Here is a 17,938-nt window from a genome sequence, read left to right as displayed (position 1 = left end):
TGATGATTCAAGCACAGATTTACACCCCAAGACAGACACATTTAAGTTTTTCCAGTTTAGATTTCAATTAACTTCACTAAACCAAACCACACCACTATGGTTTAATTTAGCCAGTCTCATCTTTAAAAGTAATAATTTGTATCTCCATGCTCTAAAGGTCTGTTCTTCATAAACTTGGTTACAAGTAAATTTTATAAGTTATATTGTAAGACACACACACACACACACACGCTACCAATAGTTAGGACACTTGACCACTTTGATATGAAATACATGAACTAGTTGGAACACTTTGTAGCTTTTAGGTAATACAGTAGTTGGCATGCTTATGGGGATGTATACTTTATCCAAAGCCTGCTTCTTCTAACACTATAGTACGCAATTAAGGTAAAACAATGTTTTCTTCTAAGAGGATGGACCCTTTCATAAAATTACTGATCTTGTGATATACCCCAGAAGCTTGAAAGTTTGCATCTAAAAAAAATGATAAACTCTGTTCTTAACTCTTCATTTTAAATAAATTATTCCTTCTTATATGACTATTGACAGTCTACCTATTGTAACTGTACAGGATTTACGCTTTATGACTCAAAACCACTTGAGCACAAATAGTGTTACCCCTAACAACTAAATGCAATTTTAATTCAGGAGTGTTCTTCAAGGTATCATACTGAAGTTGCTGTTTAGCAACAAATGATGACACAAAGCAACACTCTTTTGGGGGTTAGTATGTTTGACAACTAACGTGTTCACAAGGAGAAGTTATGCTTCACTGAGAGTTTTTCAAAAGCAACACGGGGAACTGACATTTCAGATGTATTTTTGGGCAAGTCCAGTAAGTGGCAGATTAGCAGAGAGAAAGTCAGTCTCTTGGAGCACCCCATGGATGCTAACAAAAGTTTTTAGGCAAGTAAAGCGTATACTTTAGGATACTTTACATGTAACCTGCTGCTCTGCTTCACGGATGTACTATTATAACAGGCATTCATTAGGGTAGCCAGAGAGTGGTCAAACATTTCAAATACACCTTTACTGTTGCCAATTTGCAGTGTGCGCAAAGTGAGTTAGAGCTGTCTGTTACACAACTGATTGAAGATATAGCCAGCTAGAATTCCATTTGGAATTTCTGCTGGAAAATAAGACTGATACCAAATTATTGTGCGACACAAAAATCCATCAAGAATGGAAACTGTTTACTGAAAAGAAAAATCATTGAGTAGATTTAAGATTCTCTAGGGTTTGAGCCCTCTGAGGAGCTGATGAAGTTAGCTCTGACCAAGCCTGTGGTGGTGTTTGGAATTCAAATACTAACAGCATACCTGAACAGCAAGTACTAGTGAAAAGCAGAGGAGCCACGGAAGTAAATATTTTAAGAGTCTAGTCACAGAGCAAGAACATAGATGCCTATATTTTGGATTACAGCTTTAAGAGCTATTCAATTAGTTCAGATTGAACACCTCCTACAAATGAATTTACCTCCCAAAAGAGGCTGAAGAAAACATGCAGAAAAGCCAGAACCAGAGAGACCAAAATGTAACAGACCGAAAAACATTTATTTAGCAACCTGTGAAGAGAGCCAGAGGAGAGACTACAGCACTATGGGGAGACAGACAGATTTTCAGCTTCCAATTAGTGAAAATGCAGCAGAGGGAACTCTTCGTAGTTGTCAAAGCCCAACCTTAAAAGTGGTGAAAAGAAACTTCTATGAGTCTTCCAAAATTTCTCTCAGGACATTTTCAAGGGTCTACCCTTTGAAGGCAGTTCTACACTTGAGAATTCTGACATTGCAAACACTTACGACATCTTCACACAACAGTTTGCAATAATGCACAATTGCTCCTACTTGAAACAAGGCTTATCACTTCTCCTGCACCCAGTGACTCGGCACTTTTAAAGAGATAGCATATGCCACTAGTTCTAATGCTGCAGCTACACCATGGTAACTGGTCTTCCTAGCAGTGTTCCACAATATCCCTGCAAGCTCTCCGGCAACCTATATGTTCAATATCACTGTGAGAGATATGGCAAACAGGTATACCTCTAGACCTCTGTATTTAACATTAGGAATGTTATCTGTATATTTGAGCGAGCCCTTGAAAGCGTGAAAAACGTCAGAGACTATTATATTGAGAGGCCAGGCGATATGGGCATACATGATACAAAGGTCTGTGAACGTTCTAAGTATTTGTGTGTTCCTGGCTCACCGGGTGAATTCCCTGTGGAATCACTATTGATGATCAATGCAAAATCCCCAAGGCTGGTTATGCAGATACCCAGCGTTTGAAGCCTGACCACCTGGGAAAAGGGGCAGTGACTGGTTTTACATGTTTCAGGAGGCTTGAAAACAAAAACGGGTTTTGGATATAAAGGCAGAGTCTGAACTGACAGAGCGGGCTTCTTGGGCTACAAACGGACATGACCTGATAACCAAGAGAGCCAAAGCCTGACTGAAAGATCTGAAAGATCTTGGAATTTATCAGGGATTCCAATTCCCATAAGAACTGGGTGGGGGGCTTCTGGTGAACTTAGGCAATTAATCCTTTTATTGTTTTACATGTTTTCTCCAAGGCTTTTTATCCTAAAATAAATGTGCTCTGCTCTGAAAGAGTTGTTTAACTACTTGGAACTGTTGGCATACACTGGTCAAAGCCCTGAAGTGAAAGCAACATGCAGGTGCTGGATTCAGACTCAGACTTGTGGAGATAAACAAGGAGGCTGCAAATCTAAACCCCCTGGGTTAAGAGGGAGAGGGATGTGTGTCCCTGGCTCAGAGAATGGTGATGGCTAGAGGCCTGAGAGGGGATCCCTTGAGCAGACCACAGAGGAAGTCAAAGGTTTAGTTAGCCCAAAACTGTGACAATCACCTATACTCCTGATTATTCATACTGAACTACAGTAACTTCTATTATTTGATGCATATTTGTTTTCCATTTTATAAAGTGCAATGCATTCAATCCTAAGGCTTTTCTGGTTTCAAAAATAAAGGCTATTTTAATGTAATACTGACATTTAGTTTTACAAAATACATACTACTGACCCCTCATCGCCCTTGACCCCTTCTGCCTCCCATCTATCCCCCATCATCCCATGGCCCCCTACTCAATTCCCAATCCAAAGCTTAATTTGTCCGCCAGCTTGTTGGGGCTGAGTAGGTCTGCTTTAAAAGGGACATTAACAAGTATACAAATATCACTTTTCACAGCAGAAGACTTACTTGCTAGCAAGTCTTAAAAAAAAAAACACGCAACCAAAAAAGCAAAACATGCAAAGCACCTTATTTGTGTTTCTATTCTGTTTAGGCCAGTTAAGAATAGAAACAACTGTACATGAATTTTTAATTACCGAGTCTGCAAAAAAAGCCCTACATAAATAAATTACAATGATTTGGACATGCATATGTGAATATTTAATTTGTTTTTTCTAAAGTTAAGTATTTTAGGAAAAATTGTCAGCAGCCACCATCAAGAGTTGGTGGCCGCACTTTAAGGCCACCTTAAAATTTGTTGGGAGAACCCCTGAACACAGCACCGTGAATAGTTTTTGATAGTAAAATGTCAATTTACCTTTAAAACGTTAATGGCTTTGTATAAACACTGACTCCCAAGTTCTACTTTTTAAAATATTTGTGCACTGAGCTCTCAGTAAACAATTCCTTGCTTTTCTTAGAGCTCTAGAAATACGTCGCAGAAGGCTGAAACAAGCAGCAGCTCTCCTAAACCTCAACTGAAAAGCAGGAAGGGAATAATGAGCCAAAGAGAGAAAAGGAGGAAAAAGCCAAATAGCTGAAGCCTAACCACTTGCTTTAAAAAAGTTGCACAAAACTTGCAGAAGTCTGGATTAGAGATCCCATAACTGTGTATTCACAACATTATGTGCAACCCATCGTTAAAAACGCTCATACCAGTACAGCATTTTAAGCGTATAATCCTGTGACAATACATTCTTTGAGCGTTGTAATCAGAGCCTTGTATATTCTGCAAGAGTATGTTGATTCTTATTCATCATTCTTACTCAGGTAGGAGAGACTGGTCAACAGACCTCTTTTCTGAACATTCTGGCATCTGATCTCATTCCTGGCTCCATATCCTCCAGCTCCTGTCCTCTCCCAAACCTCTAAATCCCCCCTTTCCATGTTTTCCCCATACACATCCCATCACCCATGTCTGCTCCCTATGACCAATGGAAAGGTCTCCCCTACTCAGGAGGAAAGCCAAAAGCATTTGATATATGCCTGGAACCCCTAAACCGGTGGTGCCCAAACTTTTCCCAGGGGCCCAGAGGGGGGGCCAAGGGCTGGGGCCGGAGCAAAGCTGGGGCGGGACAGGGCAGGGGTGGGTGGCGCTCCCTCCCCGCTGCACCTCCTGGGGGGGGGTACGCCTCATACTTTGGGGACCATTGCCCTAAACCATGGCTAAGTAGCCTAATCCCTACAAATGAAGAGCTGCAGCTAAAAGTCACAAGAAAAGCTAAACTATAGTAAAAGTGAGAGGTATTAAACATATTTGCAAAGAGGCCTGTTACAGAGAAAGCTGTACAGAAAAAGGACTGCTAGAAAGCAAACTAACTGAATTACCACCAAGTCTTTATGAACATAGATAAACTGGAAAATAAATTGTTAAAAAAAATTAATTTCTAATCTATGATGTGTAATACTCAAATATAAATAAATATATATATTTATTTTGCTAGAAAGCAAATGTTCATAATAATTATATTTCCTTAAGTGACTAAAACAAGCTGGGCCAAAGACTGTAGGGTGGAAAACCATTAATTTAAATAGTTTATGCTGCACCAGATTTTACGATTACAAAACAAAAACATGCTTAAATTATAGCAAATCCTGCTCAACAAAGTACAGAGGAAAATTCGCCTAGGTTGTTAATTTTCTTCAAGATCATCTATACTAGTCCAGATGCTTGGTTATAATTTCTCCCAACCAAGCATCTGGATTTGTATAGAAGATCAATGAAAGAACACATACTGTGGAACCATCTGGTGGAAAGTAATTTCCTTTGCAATACACACTTGTCCTTCAAGTAGAGTGCTAGGCATTGGAAACAATTCTAATAAGTTATTAGCTTTTTTTTTTAATACATTCTTTGGTGCTTTAATTCTAGCTATGCATATTTATCACTGCTGCAAAAACAGTGGCTTTATAGCAACAGGAGTATTAGGAAGAGGAACAAACCTACATTGATAATACATAAATGAGCACATCACACAGTCACTTGGGGCTTTCCTAGCTCATACCTCAGGAAATGTCCCTGTTCTTCTTAAACAAAGACACTGGACTCCTTGCTCCAGTCATATGTTCTATGCTAGAGAATGTCAGATATGAGTGGGAAAAGATGTCACTTTGCTTTGGAGCACAAAGCTTATAGCCAACACATTAGCCTAGACAGACTGTTAGAGAAACACCATATATATCACAAAAGCCGTTTCCCCCGCCCCCCAATTTGAAGCTAAAATGGCCCGCTCCTGCTTGAAGCTGGGCTCATGTGTTAAGTATCATATTCCATCGGGGAGTGCATACCACCTGCCAGTCCCACCAGTGGAGAGAACTGGAGCACCTCTTGTACAAGAGCCTTCTTCCAACAACTGAATCTGTACCCAGGGAATAGCTTATAGCAGGGATCTCAAACTCAAATCACCACGAGAGCCACATGAGGACTAGTACATTGGCCCGAGGGTCGCATCACTGACACCTTTTCATATAAAAGGTACAAAAGCCTGCCCTCCTGTCCCCTCATCCACTCCACCCCTTTCATGAGGCCCCGCCCCACCTCTTCCCACCCCCATTCCAACCCCTGCCCCAAATCCCAACCCATGCCCCACCTCTTCTCCGCCTCCTCCCGAGTGCACGGCTCCCCACTCCTCCCCACTTCCTCCTGGAAAGCACTAAGCGCTGCCAAACAGCTGTTTGGTGGTGGGAAGTGCCTGGAGGTAGGCAGAGGAGCGGGGACATGGTGAGCTGGGAGGGGAGGGGGAGCGGCGGGGAAGGGGAGCATGGCAGCCACAGGAAATAACTCCGGGGGGTGCAGGAAACTTGGTGGGCCGCAGCAAATAACTCATGCGGGCCGCATGCAGCCTGCATGTTTGAGACCCCTGGCTTATAGCATGAGCAGGCATAGATCAAATGTAGATAGAAGGTATTTTTACTCGCAAGGTGGGCTAGAGTTCAGAAAGTTGAAGTTTTCAGAATTAAAGCAAATCCACATTTTGCATAATAATTCTCTCCCTTCCTGGGTAAAAGTCTCGATCAGAAAAATTCACAGCCCCAGCTTTTCACAGTTTTGGATTTTTTTACTTTGGCAACAAACATTACTGCAATACCTGGAGGTAGGGTCTCCACACTTTGTACTTTGTCTTCCCCATTGTTACTGCGAGGGTCTTTCTTTTTTAGTGCATCAATGTCATTTGGGTCCTCCTGAAAAAACAAACAAACAAAAACTTAAAACCATTTCTTAAATTGGTATGATTAATTGATATTAATTTTCTGTATTTTCAAAAGGGATGACTAGTCACTTTTACTCTTTGGCACTAACATGGCCTTTAGACCCGTTTAAGGGCATAAAAGCCTCAAGAGATTTGTTTTAGGCACCAAGGGAAAGAATGGCAAATTCCCCAATTTTTCCAAAAATAGGAAAATAAAACAGCGTTCTAGACACTGGATCAAACATTTAACATATGTGGCAACTACTTACTTGAAGAAACATCTTGCTATCAAATAGAAAATTTATTAGGAAATGTGAACCTAAATGTAATCTGTGATACTGAAGTTTGTTTCTACAAAGAATCGTGATGGCAAAGTGTGACGAAAACAAAAGCTAAATAGTGCATGTCCAGCAGTTTGCACATTCAGAGCACTTCTATTTGAATATTTATAATAAAAGCTAAATACTACACAGCCAAGTTATTAATAATTTTCATCATATTCTGGGAAGTGGCTTTCTGATAAAAAAAACTTCTGAAAAGGCCACAGCAAGTTGCCATTTATGGGTACCCATTTTGGCAGAACCCATGCTGATAGTAGATTTTCAAGTAAAATTTCCACTGGATTTCTGACTATACTAAAAATACTAACTTTTAGTGAAAAAGCAACTATCAGTCTTTTTGAATTCCAGGAAAGATATTGATAAATACAGGATGAAAGTTCACTAACAGCCCCATTTTTCTTCCTGCTTAATCCCACAGAGAAGTCATAATCATGTGTTCATGGTACCATACAAACAACTGATGTCAATTCAGCATTAGGATATATCACAGAATCAAGTTGGAAGAGAAAGTGGGATAACAGGAAGCATTTATTTTAGAGACTATATTTGGTAATTAGGTATATTACTACAGTGAGGTTTTACTAGGAAGTGTCTATGGAAAAGCCTTTATTCTACACATCTGCACTCTATTTATTCAGTCAGCCGCGCCTATTAGCCCTGCAGAGTCAACACAATTAAGGAAGATTCTATTCCTTCTCCTGCATTACAGTTATTTGCTAAGTTTCAATTACAGAGTCAGTTTCCCTTGTGAAAACTCACTAAGGGCAGGATTTGCCCTGCAGAATCTTTAATATTGATGGTAGCATGTGAGAAGGAATGAACCAAGCTTGACACTCAGAATCAAAGCTAAGCAAGCAAGGGCAGTTGAAACACTTATTAACAGAGTATTTTTGATCTGAACGATGTTAGAAGGCAAACATTGACATTAGCTATAAAACAGTAAAAATTTGTAAGGGAACTCAAGGGCAGGTGTAGTTGGTGAAACTACTTTTCACTCACTACCATCTAGATTTCAATGTTGCGTCCCTATAAAGGAGAAATATCCTATCCTTTCATGAAAATTCAGAGTACACATCTGTCAAAGCATTTCTAAAGCTCCCATCCACTGTATGTTACCAATGCCAAATTCAAAATTAAGTACTTTGTGTGCAAAGTTTACATGCATTGCTGATTAAGCATAAGTATATTTTTAGAGAGCTTTTTGTTGTTTTTTAAAAAGCCACTACCTGTGCAAATACTGAAACTGTGCAAGTTCGAACTGAGATTTTATAGATTCAGAACAGAACAGTAAACAATGCTTATCAGAAATTTGATTATTCAGAATTCCTTGGCTATTTACAAGATTCGCATAACTTTGTGGTAAGCTATATTCTGCAGCAAGAGGCTTGTTTTTACAGCACTATGGTGCAGCAGACTGGAAAATCTGGTCCAGCGTCATTCAAGTTCAGTGTGCCACAAACATTTGTACTGACAACTACAACTACATCAAAGAAGCTGTAATAGAAAAGCTGGGTAGGAGATATTTGTAGGTTTCAGCATCCAAAAAGGCATGGCAGACAGTTGGAGGCTGTGAGATAAACACATTAGCTCCATATATCTGATAAACATCAGCAGTGACATAATGAAGTTGATATTTAAATGGTCATCTTTAGGTTTTAGAATTTAAATCTCAGAAGAGTGATACAGTTAAACACTTTTCAAGTTGCTTGCTGGCTCAGGAAAACCTCACACCTTTGTTCAGATTGGGTAGGTTTTCTTCACAGCCACGATAGCTAGGAAGTTTTAGATTCTAGAGTACAACGCTGCAGCGAGGAGTGATTCTCCAGAACATTTTATGGCATCACAAAATATATGGGGCCCTACTTTCACATAAATATCTTTATTATATATCTTAAACTCTTAAAGTTTAAAAGAAGTAACTAGTTATAACAGAAAAATCCATTAATCTGCCTTGTACAAGGGACACCCAAAGAGACTTAATCTCAGATACAGACTTGGCACTGTGAGCCTGAATAGAGAACATTTACCCTGACATCTTGAATCTCAAAACGGTTTACAAAATATATACAGGAATTACCTCACCTAACTTCATGGGTAGAATGTGGCAGGTGTGAAAACAGTACATGAGAGATAAGCACAGGAAATGAATACTTAATCCAACTAAAATTATAGGAGAATTATGGATAGGCAGAATATTAGTTATACAAAGCACATGACTGGTCTGTGCAGTTCAGGAATATTTATTCCTGGAAATCAGATATATAGTTCTGAAACAATGATTCATTATTGTTGGTAAGTAAAACATCAGAAAGCCCTTGCCTCAGAGTCACTATCCTGGGCTTCCCTCTGCACTCATGTGGAGGTTTCCCTTAAAGGCTAGCTTCCTCTGCCCCTGGCTTCTCACTCATGTTTGGAAGCTCCTCCCCCATCAACTTCCTTCTTTCAGCGGTCCTGAAATTAAAAGATGGGCAGAGCTAAATTCTGTTTGTGAGGTATGTAATCTGATAACTTCTAATTGTGCACACATTCAGTTAACAGTGTATCCACCTTCCTTGAACTGTTGATATCTTTAAAAGAAAATAATTTCCCCCTTATTTTAAACATTTTCCTTAACAAACATAACTTTACCAAATTTTGCCTAGAAATCAGTTTTAAATTAACTTTTTTTGTGATTCTGATTTAGGTTAAATTGGCAATCAATTTGCTTTCCCTGGCAAAGGAAACTCCTTGGTATCAAGCCCCTCTCCAAAAGAAAAGCCAGATTATCTGGACTTGATTACTAATGCACCATAATATCACTACAGTTGCCAACATCTCTAAAATTTGTAAAACTATCAGAAGAGCAACGACTAGGAGAACCAGGTCCAAAAGTGAAGATGTTTTTGCAAAATAGAAGTGTAGGTACCAAGTCCCACATGTTGAAGTCTAGAGCAAAATGTTAAAGAGAGCTATAGCAATTTAGATTAACTGACAAGGACAATAAAATGCACAAGCCTAACAAAGCAATAACCGTTCTTCCCCTTCCCCATACATATTTAGGTCAGACTCTTTTAGTGGAATAGCATTCAGTGGTAAGCGCAAGATACTGCAAATACAGCTATGCTTACCATAGGAGAGCATCTTAACAGATTACTATTCATATTCATACTCATTGCTAAGGTAAAGCGTTATATTTATTTAATGGTGCAGAATATAGGAGGCTGGGTGTGCAAATCATTCATGCCTTCCTTCTGGCATTTGGTGATATTTAAGTAAACTAAAGTGAAAGGCCAGTTCTTATTTACAAGCTCACATCAGACATGCTGGTCAGTCAAAGCATGCAGGATTTTTAAGTGCAGGTTAGCAACTGGCTCAGTGGATATCAATAATAAAAGAAGTAGGGAGACCTGGTCTCAGTGAGGTAGAAGGTCTCAATTTTCAATGGCCATTTCCTGCCCAGCCGATGGGTGGGGAGAAGGAACACCTATTGGTCTGTACTATTAGCAGGCTACAGAAATAAGCTCTCCCCCAAAACATCTGGAACACAGTTGTTTACACACAATGAAAAATCATGATTCTATTACTTCTCCACCCGAAAAGAAGAAACTGGGAGACGAACTAGGACATATTTCCTGCAATAAGTCATTTGTCTTTTACAAATAATGGTCAAAGCAGTCATTTATTCTCAGATTATTTTAGTGTGTCTATACAAACAAATATGTATAGTCACATTTCTATGGCAAGTGCAGGCTCAGCAACAGAGCTATTTATATTGAGCTATCAGATTCACTGGACTTGGAAAAATCTAATAAGCCAATCAAATCTGTTTGATTTACAAGAACCCTGAGTTATCCGATGCTATTGTGAGTGTGCAAGATAGCTTCAGTAGGAAAAAATAATAAAATTCCACACATCTCCACAGGAAAAAAAAAAAGAGGGTCATGGAAATAGTGACAGTGAGCACCAATACTTGCAAATTGTTAGCAGCATGATAACAATGTAATAAAAGAAAGGTCTGTCTAGCTAATTTTCAGACTTTAGAGGGGCTCCTATATTCGTTAGTAACTGCACAGAATAGCTCTTTCATAAGTAGTTGATAGGAAACTTATAGCTCTTATTCTGCATGTGCTGTATGTTCTAAATCCCCATGTAAAGAATTGTTTAGCAGGAGGAATTCCAAACACATACAAAAAGCAGGTGACAAAAGATACCCAGAAATAGAACCCAAGGACTGTTTAGCCAAAAGCCCTATTCCACAGGTCCAAGTTACATCATTTGTTTCTCACCATATATATTCCTATCAAAAGTTAGACTATAGAAAGTCTTTCTACATGATTTTCTATAAACAAAGGTTTACAACGTGATAACTGAAGACATGATTACAGTGGTGCTTGTGATCAGACACCCATAGGAGTTCAGAAACAGCAATCCCAGAATCAGAAGACTGGATAAAATACCTTGCATTGGGACAGCTCCTTCAAGAGCAACCATACAACTCCTCCATTTACTAATATATCAGAATTATAACTCTGTCATAAACCACAACAGGATGCACGTTTGTATCAAGGTGTTAGAAATAAAATGTAAAATGTCCACTGACTTTGACACCACGGGTATGTCTACACTGCAATCAGACACCCACAGCTGGCCTGTGCCAGCAGGCTTGGGCGATGGGGCTGTTTAATTGCAGCATAGACATTTGGGCTTGGCCAGCAGCCTGAGCTCTGACACCCTCTCACTTTGCAGGGTTTTAAAGCCCAGGTTCCAGCCTGAGCCCGAACGTCTATGTTGCAATTAAAATAGCCCCTTACCTGAGCCCTGAGAGCCCGAGTCAGCGGACATGGGCCAGCTGCAGGTTTTTAATTGTAATGTAGACACTCAGAGTGATCAGTACTATAAAAACTTAAAGTCCCTAAATACAGTCAACATTTTTTTAATACAAAACATTAAAATTATCCAAAGCAAATGCATGTTCTAGATATTGTGTGTCACACAATAAAAATTAAGAAATTGTTGAAGACTTAAGTTTTAGCAGGAAGTCACTTAAGACTTACCTAAACAGACAAAACAATATGGATTTTAGTGTCTGCACATATGCATTTTTTTTTAATTTACATGTATTCCAGACTTTGTGTAGGCAGTGACCTATTACAGGCATTCCTAAATTTTAGAAGACAGGGGCACAAGCCAAGTTACTAATTAAGTACTGTGCAAGTGCCATACAATCTCAGTTAAAGGGGTCAGCAATCTATTTCCAATGGCTGCTTAGACACTCAGGATATGTCTATACTCCACTCAAAGGTGTGATCGCTAGTGTGACTAAAAATAACAGTGAAGCCATAGTGGTGCAGGCTTCAGTGCAGGCAATATGTGCCTGCCTGGAACCCTGAGTATATTAAATGGCAAAAAGCTCCGTTAACAGAGTTAAGGTGGCATTGAGGTATCTTGTGCCCTGCTATTCCAGAACACTGACTTGAGCAAAACTTAAACTTGTGAAAACCAGGAAATACAGAGTTAAGGTACACACCCATAAAACCTTAACTCTGCCCCCTCTTCTACAAATCCCCCCTCCTGCTCAACTGCCAAGAGCCACTGGGAATTATCTGCATGCACTCCAGCTCCATTCACTGTGTTAGGCGTAGCTGCATTGAATGGTGGAGGAATAAGTTGGAGCTGCTTGGAAGAGCTGTGATTGTGATGCAAGATTATCTGGGTGGTTGTGGCCCTCTGGGGAAGATGTGAGCTCCCTCTTCCCTGACTCCTCTGTGGGTGATCAAAGGGAAGAAGTGCATGTGCTTCTTGGGAGAGCCAACATGCCTCATTTCAGTGCTGTACTGTGCAGGTTGCGTCACTACCAGGGCACAGGGGTCTTCCTGTCATGGGGATTGTCAGCAGCTAGGTGCGAGAGGAGTGTGGGCTATGCATTTAATAAAGGGTAAATGAAAGCATAGTGCTTGATGGCATCGTGTGCATAAAGACAAGGGTTGTAAAAGGGGTTGAAGAAGTAGGAAAATTTAGTGGATGTGGTGTTCTTTCAGCGGAGTGGTTAAGTGTCAGGGTGTAGGGCAGGTGTAGGTATTTCTTATTCCCTGCAGGGCAAAGAAGTGCAAGTATGTGTTATGGGCTTATATGAGCATTGCTCAAAAAGAGGGAAGAATTAAGGCTGGGCGGGCATGTACCTGAACTCTGTGTCCTGGTTTTCTCTGGGCACAGTGCTCAAGTGAGACACTTATGCCAGGTCACCAAATTTCAAGGCAAGCTAAGTAACTGTGGATTTTAGAGAACTTAGAAAAATCAAGTTTAAACAAAGCTGGTTTTAACCTAAACTACAGCAGACACGGCAGTCTGTTAGAATAGTCATGTTCCTAGCCCTCACCAGGGTACATGCTGCTGCATCTTCACTGCTATTTTTAGCTGCACTAGCCTGATTAAAGCTGGCATGGGTGTGCCTACACCAGCTGCAATCACATGTCCAATTGCAGGGCAGACATATCCTGTGACAATCAATTCACTGCCCTACGCCAATGCACAGAGTTAAAAACTGAATTAACCTAGTAGCAGTTCAGGTATGGTGTAGTCTCATCCCTACCAGATACTGGCAGAGCAAGAAAATGGTTCTGTCCAACCTTAGTGAACAGGATCGGACTATAAACATACCAATGTCACTGATGCTCACAGCACCTCGTTCTCCCTGTGGCTTCACTCACACATTGAAGGGAGTTGAAAAGACTGAACCCAGTGGAACACCATGAATAAGGGCACTTGGCAAAGAAGTGCAATTGCTCATCATAATTAATCATGCTTCATTTAAACATTCAGCTCGTTTAAATATTTCAGTTGTGTTACCTCACTAGTTCTCTCAAGAAGATTTCTCATAGATAAGGCCCTCCCATTCTATTTATCGGTTACCTATTGGTTACTCTAACCCTATCCTTCAAGCATATTAACCAACTCCATAAACATTCTACTTAGTTATATTTACATTTAACATTTTATATACCACTAAACCTGTACAACAGCTACATGAATCTGTCTTGCCCATTCCCTCAATGTTAGTATCTGCAAATTTAATAATACTTTATAATTACATAAATATTTTTTTAAATATTAAAAATATTGGTCCTGTAGTGAGGCCGAGTGGCCTCCCTCCGAGCAGGACAGCGAGGGACCATTACACGCCCCTTGGAGGGTGGAGCCTAGATCACCCCACCCCCCCGGCCGGAAGTACCGGGGTCTGGCCGGAAGTATAAAAGGCAGACCCTGCATCACAGTTGGGGCAGAGTCTGTGGAGGAGGATGACACGCCACCTGTTCTGCCACGTCCCAGAGAGGAACCTAAGCCTGGCTGTCCCCGATCCCCAGATGCTGATGAGGACTGGCCCAAAGTGCCTGCCGTAGTGTACCCCGAGAAGCTGGAAGAGGCCTGGAGGCCACAGGTACCGAATCCCAGGGAGGCAGGAAATGGCCCAGGGGCAGCTGCGGAGCAGCCAGCTGCAGAGCCAGGCCTGGTCTACACTATGAGTTTAATTCGAATTTAGCAGCATTCCCGTGCACCCTCTCATTCCACCCCAGTGGACAGCCCAAGCAAAAGGCGGTCTCTTTTAAAAAAAAAAAAACAAACAAAACAAAAAAAAAAAACTTTTTTTAGTGGCCTTTTCCTTCTCGCCGATCCTCCTCCCAAACCTCACCCGGGTTCTCTCCCTCTTTTTATAATCAATTAATAAAGAATAAATTATTTTTAAACGATAGTGACTTTATTTCCCTTGAAAGAAAGCTGTGATCGAAGGGGGAGGGTGGGTACCTTACAGAGAATGAGTCAATAAAGGGGGCGTGTTTTCATCAAGGAGAAACAAACAGAAATTTCACACTGTAGCCTGGCCAGTCATGAAACTGGTTTCAAAGCTTCTCTGATGCATAGCGCTTCCTGGTGTGCTCTTCTAATCGCCCTGGTGTCTGGTTGCGCATAATCAGCAGCCAGGCGATTTGCCTCAGCCTCCCACCCCGCCATAAAGGTCTCCCCCTTCTTTAACAGAGATTGTGGAGCACACAGCAAACAGCAATAACAATGGGGATATTGGTTTCGCTGAGGTCAGAGAGTCAGTAACGATCGCCAGCGACCTTTTAAACGTCCAAATGCACATTCTACCACCATTCTGCACTTGCTCAGCCTGTAGTTGAACAACTCCTGACTCCTGTCCAGGCTGCCTGTGTATGGCTTCATGAGCCATGGCATTAAAGGGTAGGCTGGGTCCCCAAGGATAACTATTGGCATTTCAACATCCCCAACCGTTATTTTCTGGTCCGGGAAGTAAATCCCTTGCTGCAGCCGTTTAAACAGATTAGTGTTCCTGAAGACGCAAGCGTCATGAACCCTTCCCGGCCAGCCCACGTTGATGTTGGTGAAATGTCCCTTGTGATCCACCAGTGCTTGCAGCACCATTGAAAAGTACCCCTTGCGGTTATGTACTGGGTACTCTGGTGCTCCAGTGCCAAGATAGGGATATGGGTTCCATCTATCGCCCCACCACAGTTTGGGAAATGTGCAGGTCATAGTGGATGGCTTTATTGCAATGGGATTCCCTGAGTCACTACCTTTCGTAGCAGCAGCTCAGTGATTGCTTTGGCTACTTGCATCACAGCAGCCCCCACAGTAGATCTGCCCACTCCAAATTGATTCCCGACTGACCAGTAGCTGTCTGGCGCTGCAAGCTTCCACAAGGCTATCACCACTTGCTTCTCAACTGTGAGGGCTGCTCTCATCTTGGTATTCTGGCGCTTCAGGGCAGGGGACACAGCAAGTCACAGAGTTCCATGAAAGTGCCCTTACGCATACTAAAGTTTCGCAGCCACTGGGAATCGTCCTACACCTGCAACGCTATGCGGTCCCACCAGTCTGTGTTTGTTTCCCGGGCCCAGAATCGGCGTTCCATGGATAGAACCTGCCCCATTAACAACATGATCTCCAAAGCACCGGGGCCCGCAGTTTGAGAGAATTCTGTGTCCATGTCCTCATCACTCGTCGCTGCGCTGCCGTCGCTGCCTCCTCCTCACCTTGTTTTTCTGGTCCTGGTTCAGCATAAACTGCACGAGAACGCGCGAGGTGTTTACAATGTTCATGACTGCCGTCTTGAGCTGAGCGGGCTCCATGCTTGCCATGGTAATGGCGTCTGCAGTGTTCATCCAGGAAAAAAGGCGCGAAACGGTCGTCTGCCGTTGCTTTCATGGAGGGAGGGGTGAGGCTGTACCCAGAACCACCTGCGACAATGTTTTTTGCCCCATCAGGCACTGGGATCTCAACCCAGAATTCCAATGGGCGGGGAAAACTGCGGGAACTATAGGATAGCTATGGGATAACTATCCACAGTGCAACACTCTGGAAAATCGACACTAGCCCCAGTACATGGACGCACACCGCCGAATTAATGTGCTTAGTGTGGCCGCATACATTTGACTTTATACAATCTGTTTCCAAAATTCGAATTCTGTAAATTCGGATTAATCCCGTAGTGTAGACATACCCCCAGGTGCGGCTCAGTCGTCATGTTGCAGCTGGATCCCCGCCGACGCAGAGGCAGCCAATCCTGCCTCTGCCAGGGCCCTAGGCTGGAATGCAGTGGAGTAGGGTGGGCCCACGTTCCCCTGCCACCACACCCCAGGGTGGCTGACTCCTTACACTGTACATGGAAGCTCTAGCCCTGAAGAAGGAGCCTCCCTTACCATCACCCTTATAGACTGTTTTGCTTGCTGGCTGCCTGAGCCTCCTCAAGCCCAGGCCCCCAGCTCAGTTATAGACTCTGTTTAAGGGCTGACAGCTTGAGCCGCCCAAACCCAGGGTAAAGCCTGACTGACTATTGATCGCCCAGCCCTATTGTGGGCTCTTGGCTGTCCTGCAGACTCTGGTCCTGGCCAGACAGGACCAGACTAAGTGGCCTCCCTCTGAGAGGGAGAGAGAAAGACCATTACAGTCCCAACACAGACAGCTCTGTGCAGCTTCCCTGAACACCCATATCTTTAATGCCCTCTGCTCATTACATAACTATTCTTTAATTTATTACCTGCCCCAGAGTTTATATAATAATCATGTTAACTTTGTTGAAAGTTTTTATTGGCTCCTCTCTCAACAATTCAAGCCAGCAGTTATTTCATTTAAATAATCCAATTTTCCAGGCAAATCAGCATGGATTTGTGAAAGGTAAATCATGTCTATTACACATAGTAGTTTCAAATAGCCTTTACCTAGCCATAAATATCTACCTTATGCAGGATAAAGATGACAGAGTTTCAGAACCACTAACCCTTCCAAAACCTTTATAAATATTGGGATTGTACTGTTCTCTATCAACTGGTAATTCCGCAGTATCAAATGACTTCCTACAAATTAGTTAAAGGATTGAATATATGGTCCTTTAAACACCTTTGCATGTAATAACTCAGCACTTACTTCTAGAGGTAGAGGGGAGTAGGAAGTTGCAAAAGAAAATTCCTTTTATATATAGTGATCAGGGAAAGCTGAAAAGGGTTTTTTTTTTTAAAGTATTATGTATGTCAGGAATATCAAATCTTGTACTTTCTGGAGGGCCAGAAAACCAGACTGTGTTCTCTCAGCCCTTATTTGAAAGGAAGATGGTTAGTGAATGTTTATTAAAGATCCTTCTTCCCACTTATTCAAACTTAAGTAGAGGTTTAAAAAAATTACTAGAAACCCCTTTCCCTCAGTAGCTTGGGTAGTTGCAGCATTACTATTGAACTAATTCTCCAACTGTCCATAAACTGTTACAGGGAAACAGAATAGGCAATAGCTGAACTACATTATAAAAAACTAGGAGCGAAAAAGAAGAGGCGGGGGGGGGGGGGGTGTCTGCAAAAAACCCTCTGACTTTTATACATCTTAGAATAAAGGAGATCTTATGACACAGGGAAGCAGATAGGAAGTACATTCACTCCAGCCCAGCCTTACTTTCACAATATTAAAAGAAAAATCTCTCTTATAACTAGGGCGGTCAATAACTCACACCATTAACTAAAAAAAATTAATCTCTATTAAAAAATTATTGCAATTAATCACAGTTTAGTCACACTGTTAAACAATAGAATACCAATTCAAATTTATTAAATGTTTTGGATGTTTTTCTACATTTTAAAATATATTGATTTCAATTACAACACAACATACAAAGTTGATGG

General features: G+C 41.5%; 1 protein-coding gene across 1 annotated transcript in view; it reads right to left on the bottom strand.

Annotated features, from left to right (window-relative positions):
• Positions 1-17,938, bottom strand: part of GALNT2 (polypeptide N-acetylgalactosaminyltransferase 2) — a 143,069-nt gene that overhangs the window by 64,388 nt on the left and 60,743 nt on the right. Inside the window, exon 2 of the mRNA XM_054024179.1 lies at positions 6,334-6,427. Within this exon, the coding sequence (XP_053880154.1) occupies positions 6,334-6,427 (94 nt within the window). The remainder of the gene's footprint in view (positions 1-6,333; positions 6,428-17,938) is intronic.

Source organism: Malaclemys terrapin, chromosome 3 (assembly GCF_027887155.1).
Source record: "Malaclemys terrapin pileata isolate rMalTer1 chromosome 3, rMalTer1.hap1, whole genome shotgun sequence".
In the NCBI taxonomy this organism is placed as follows: Eukaryota; Metazoa; Chordata; order Testudines; family Emydidae; genus Malaclemys; species Malaclemys terrapin.
Note: the sequence above shows the minus strand (reverse complement) of the source record. Positions and strands in the feature narration are given on the sequence as shown.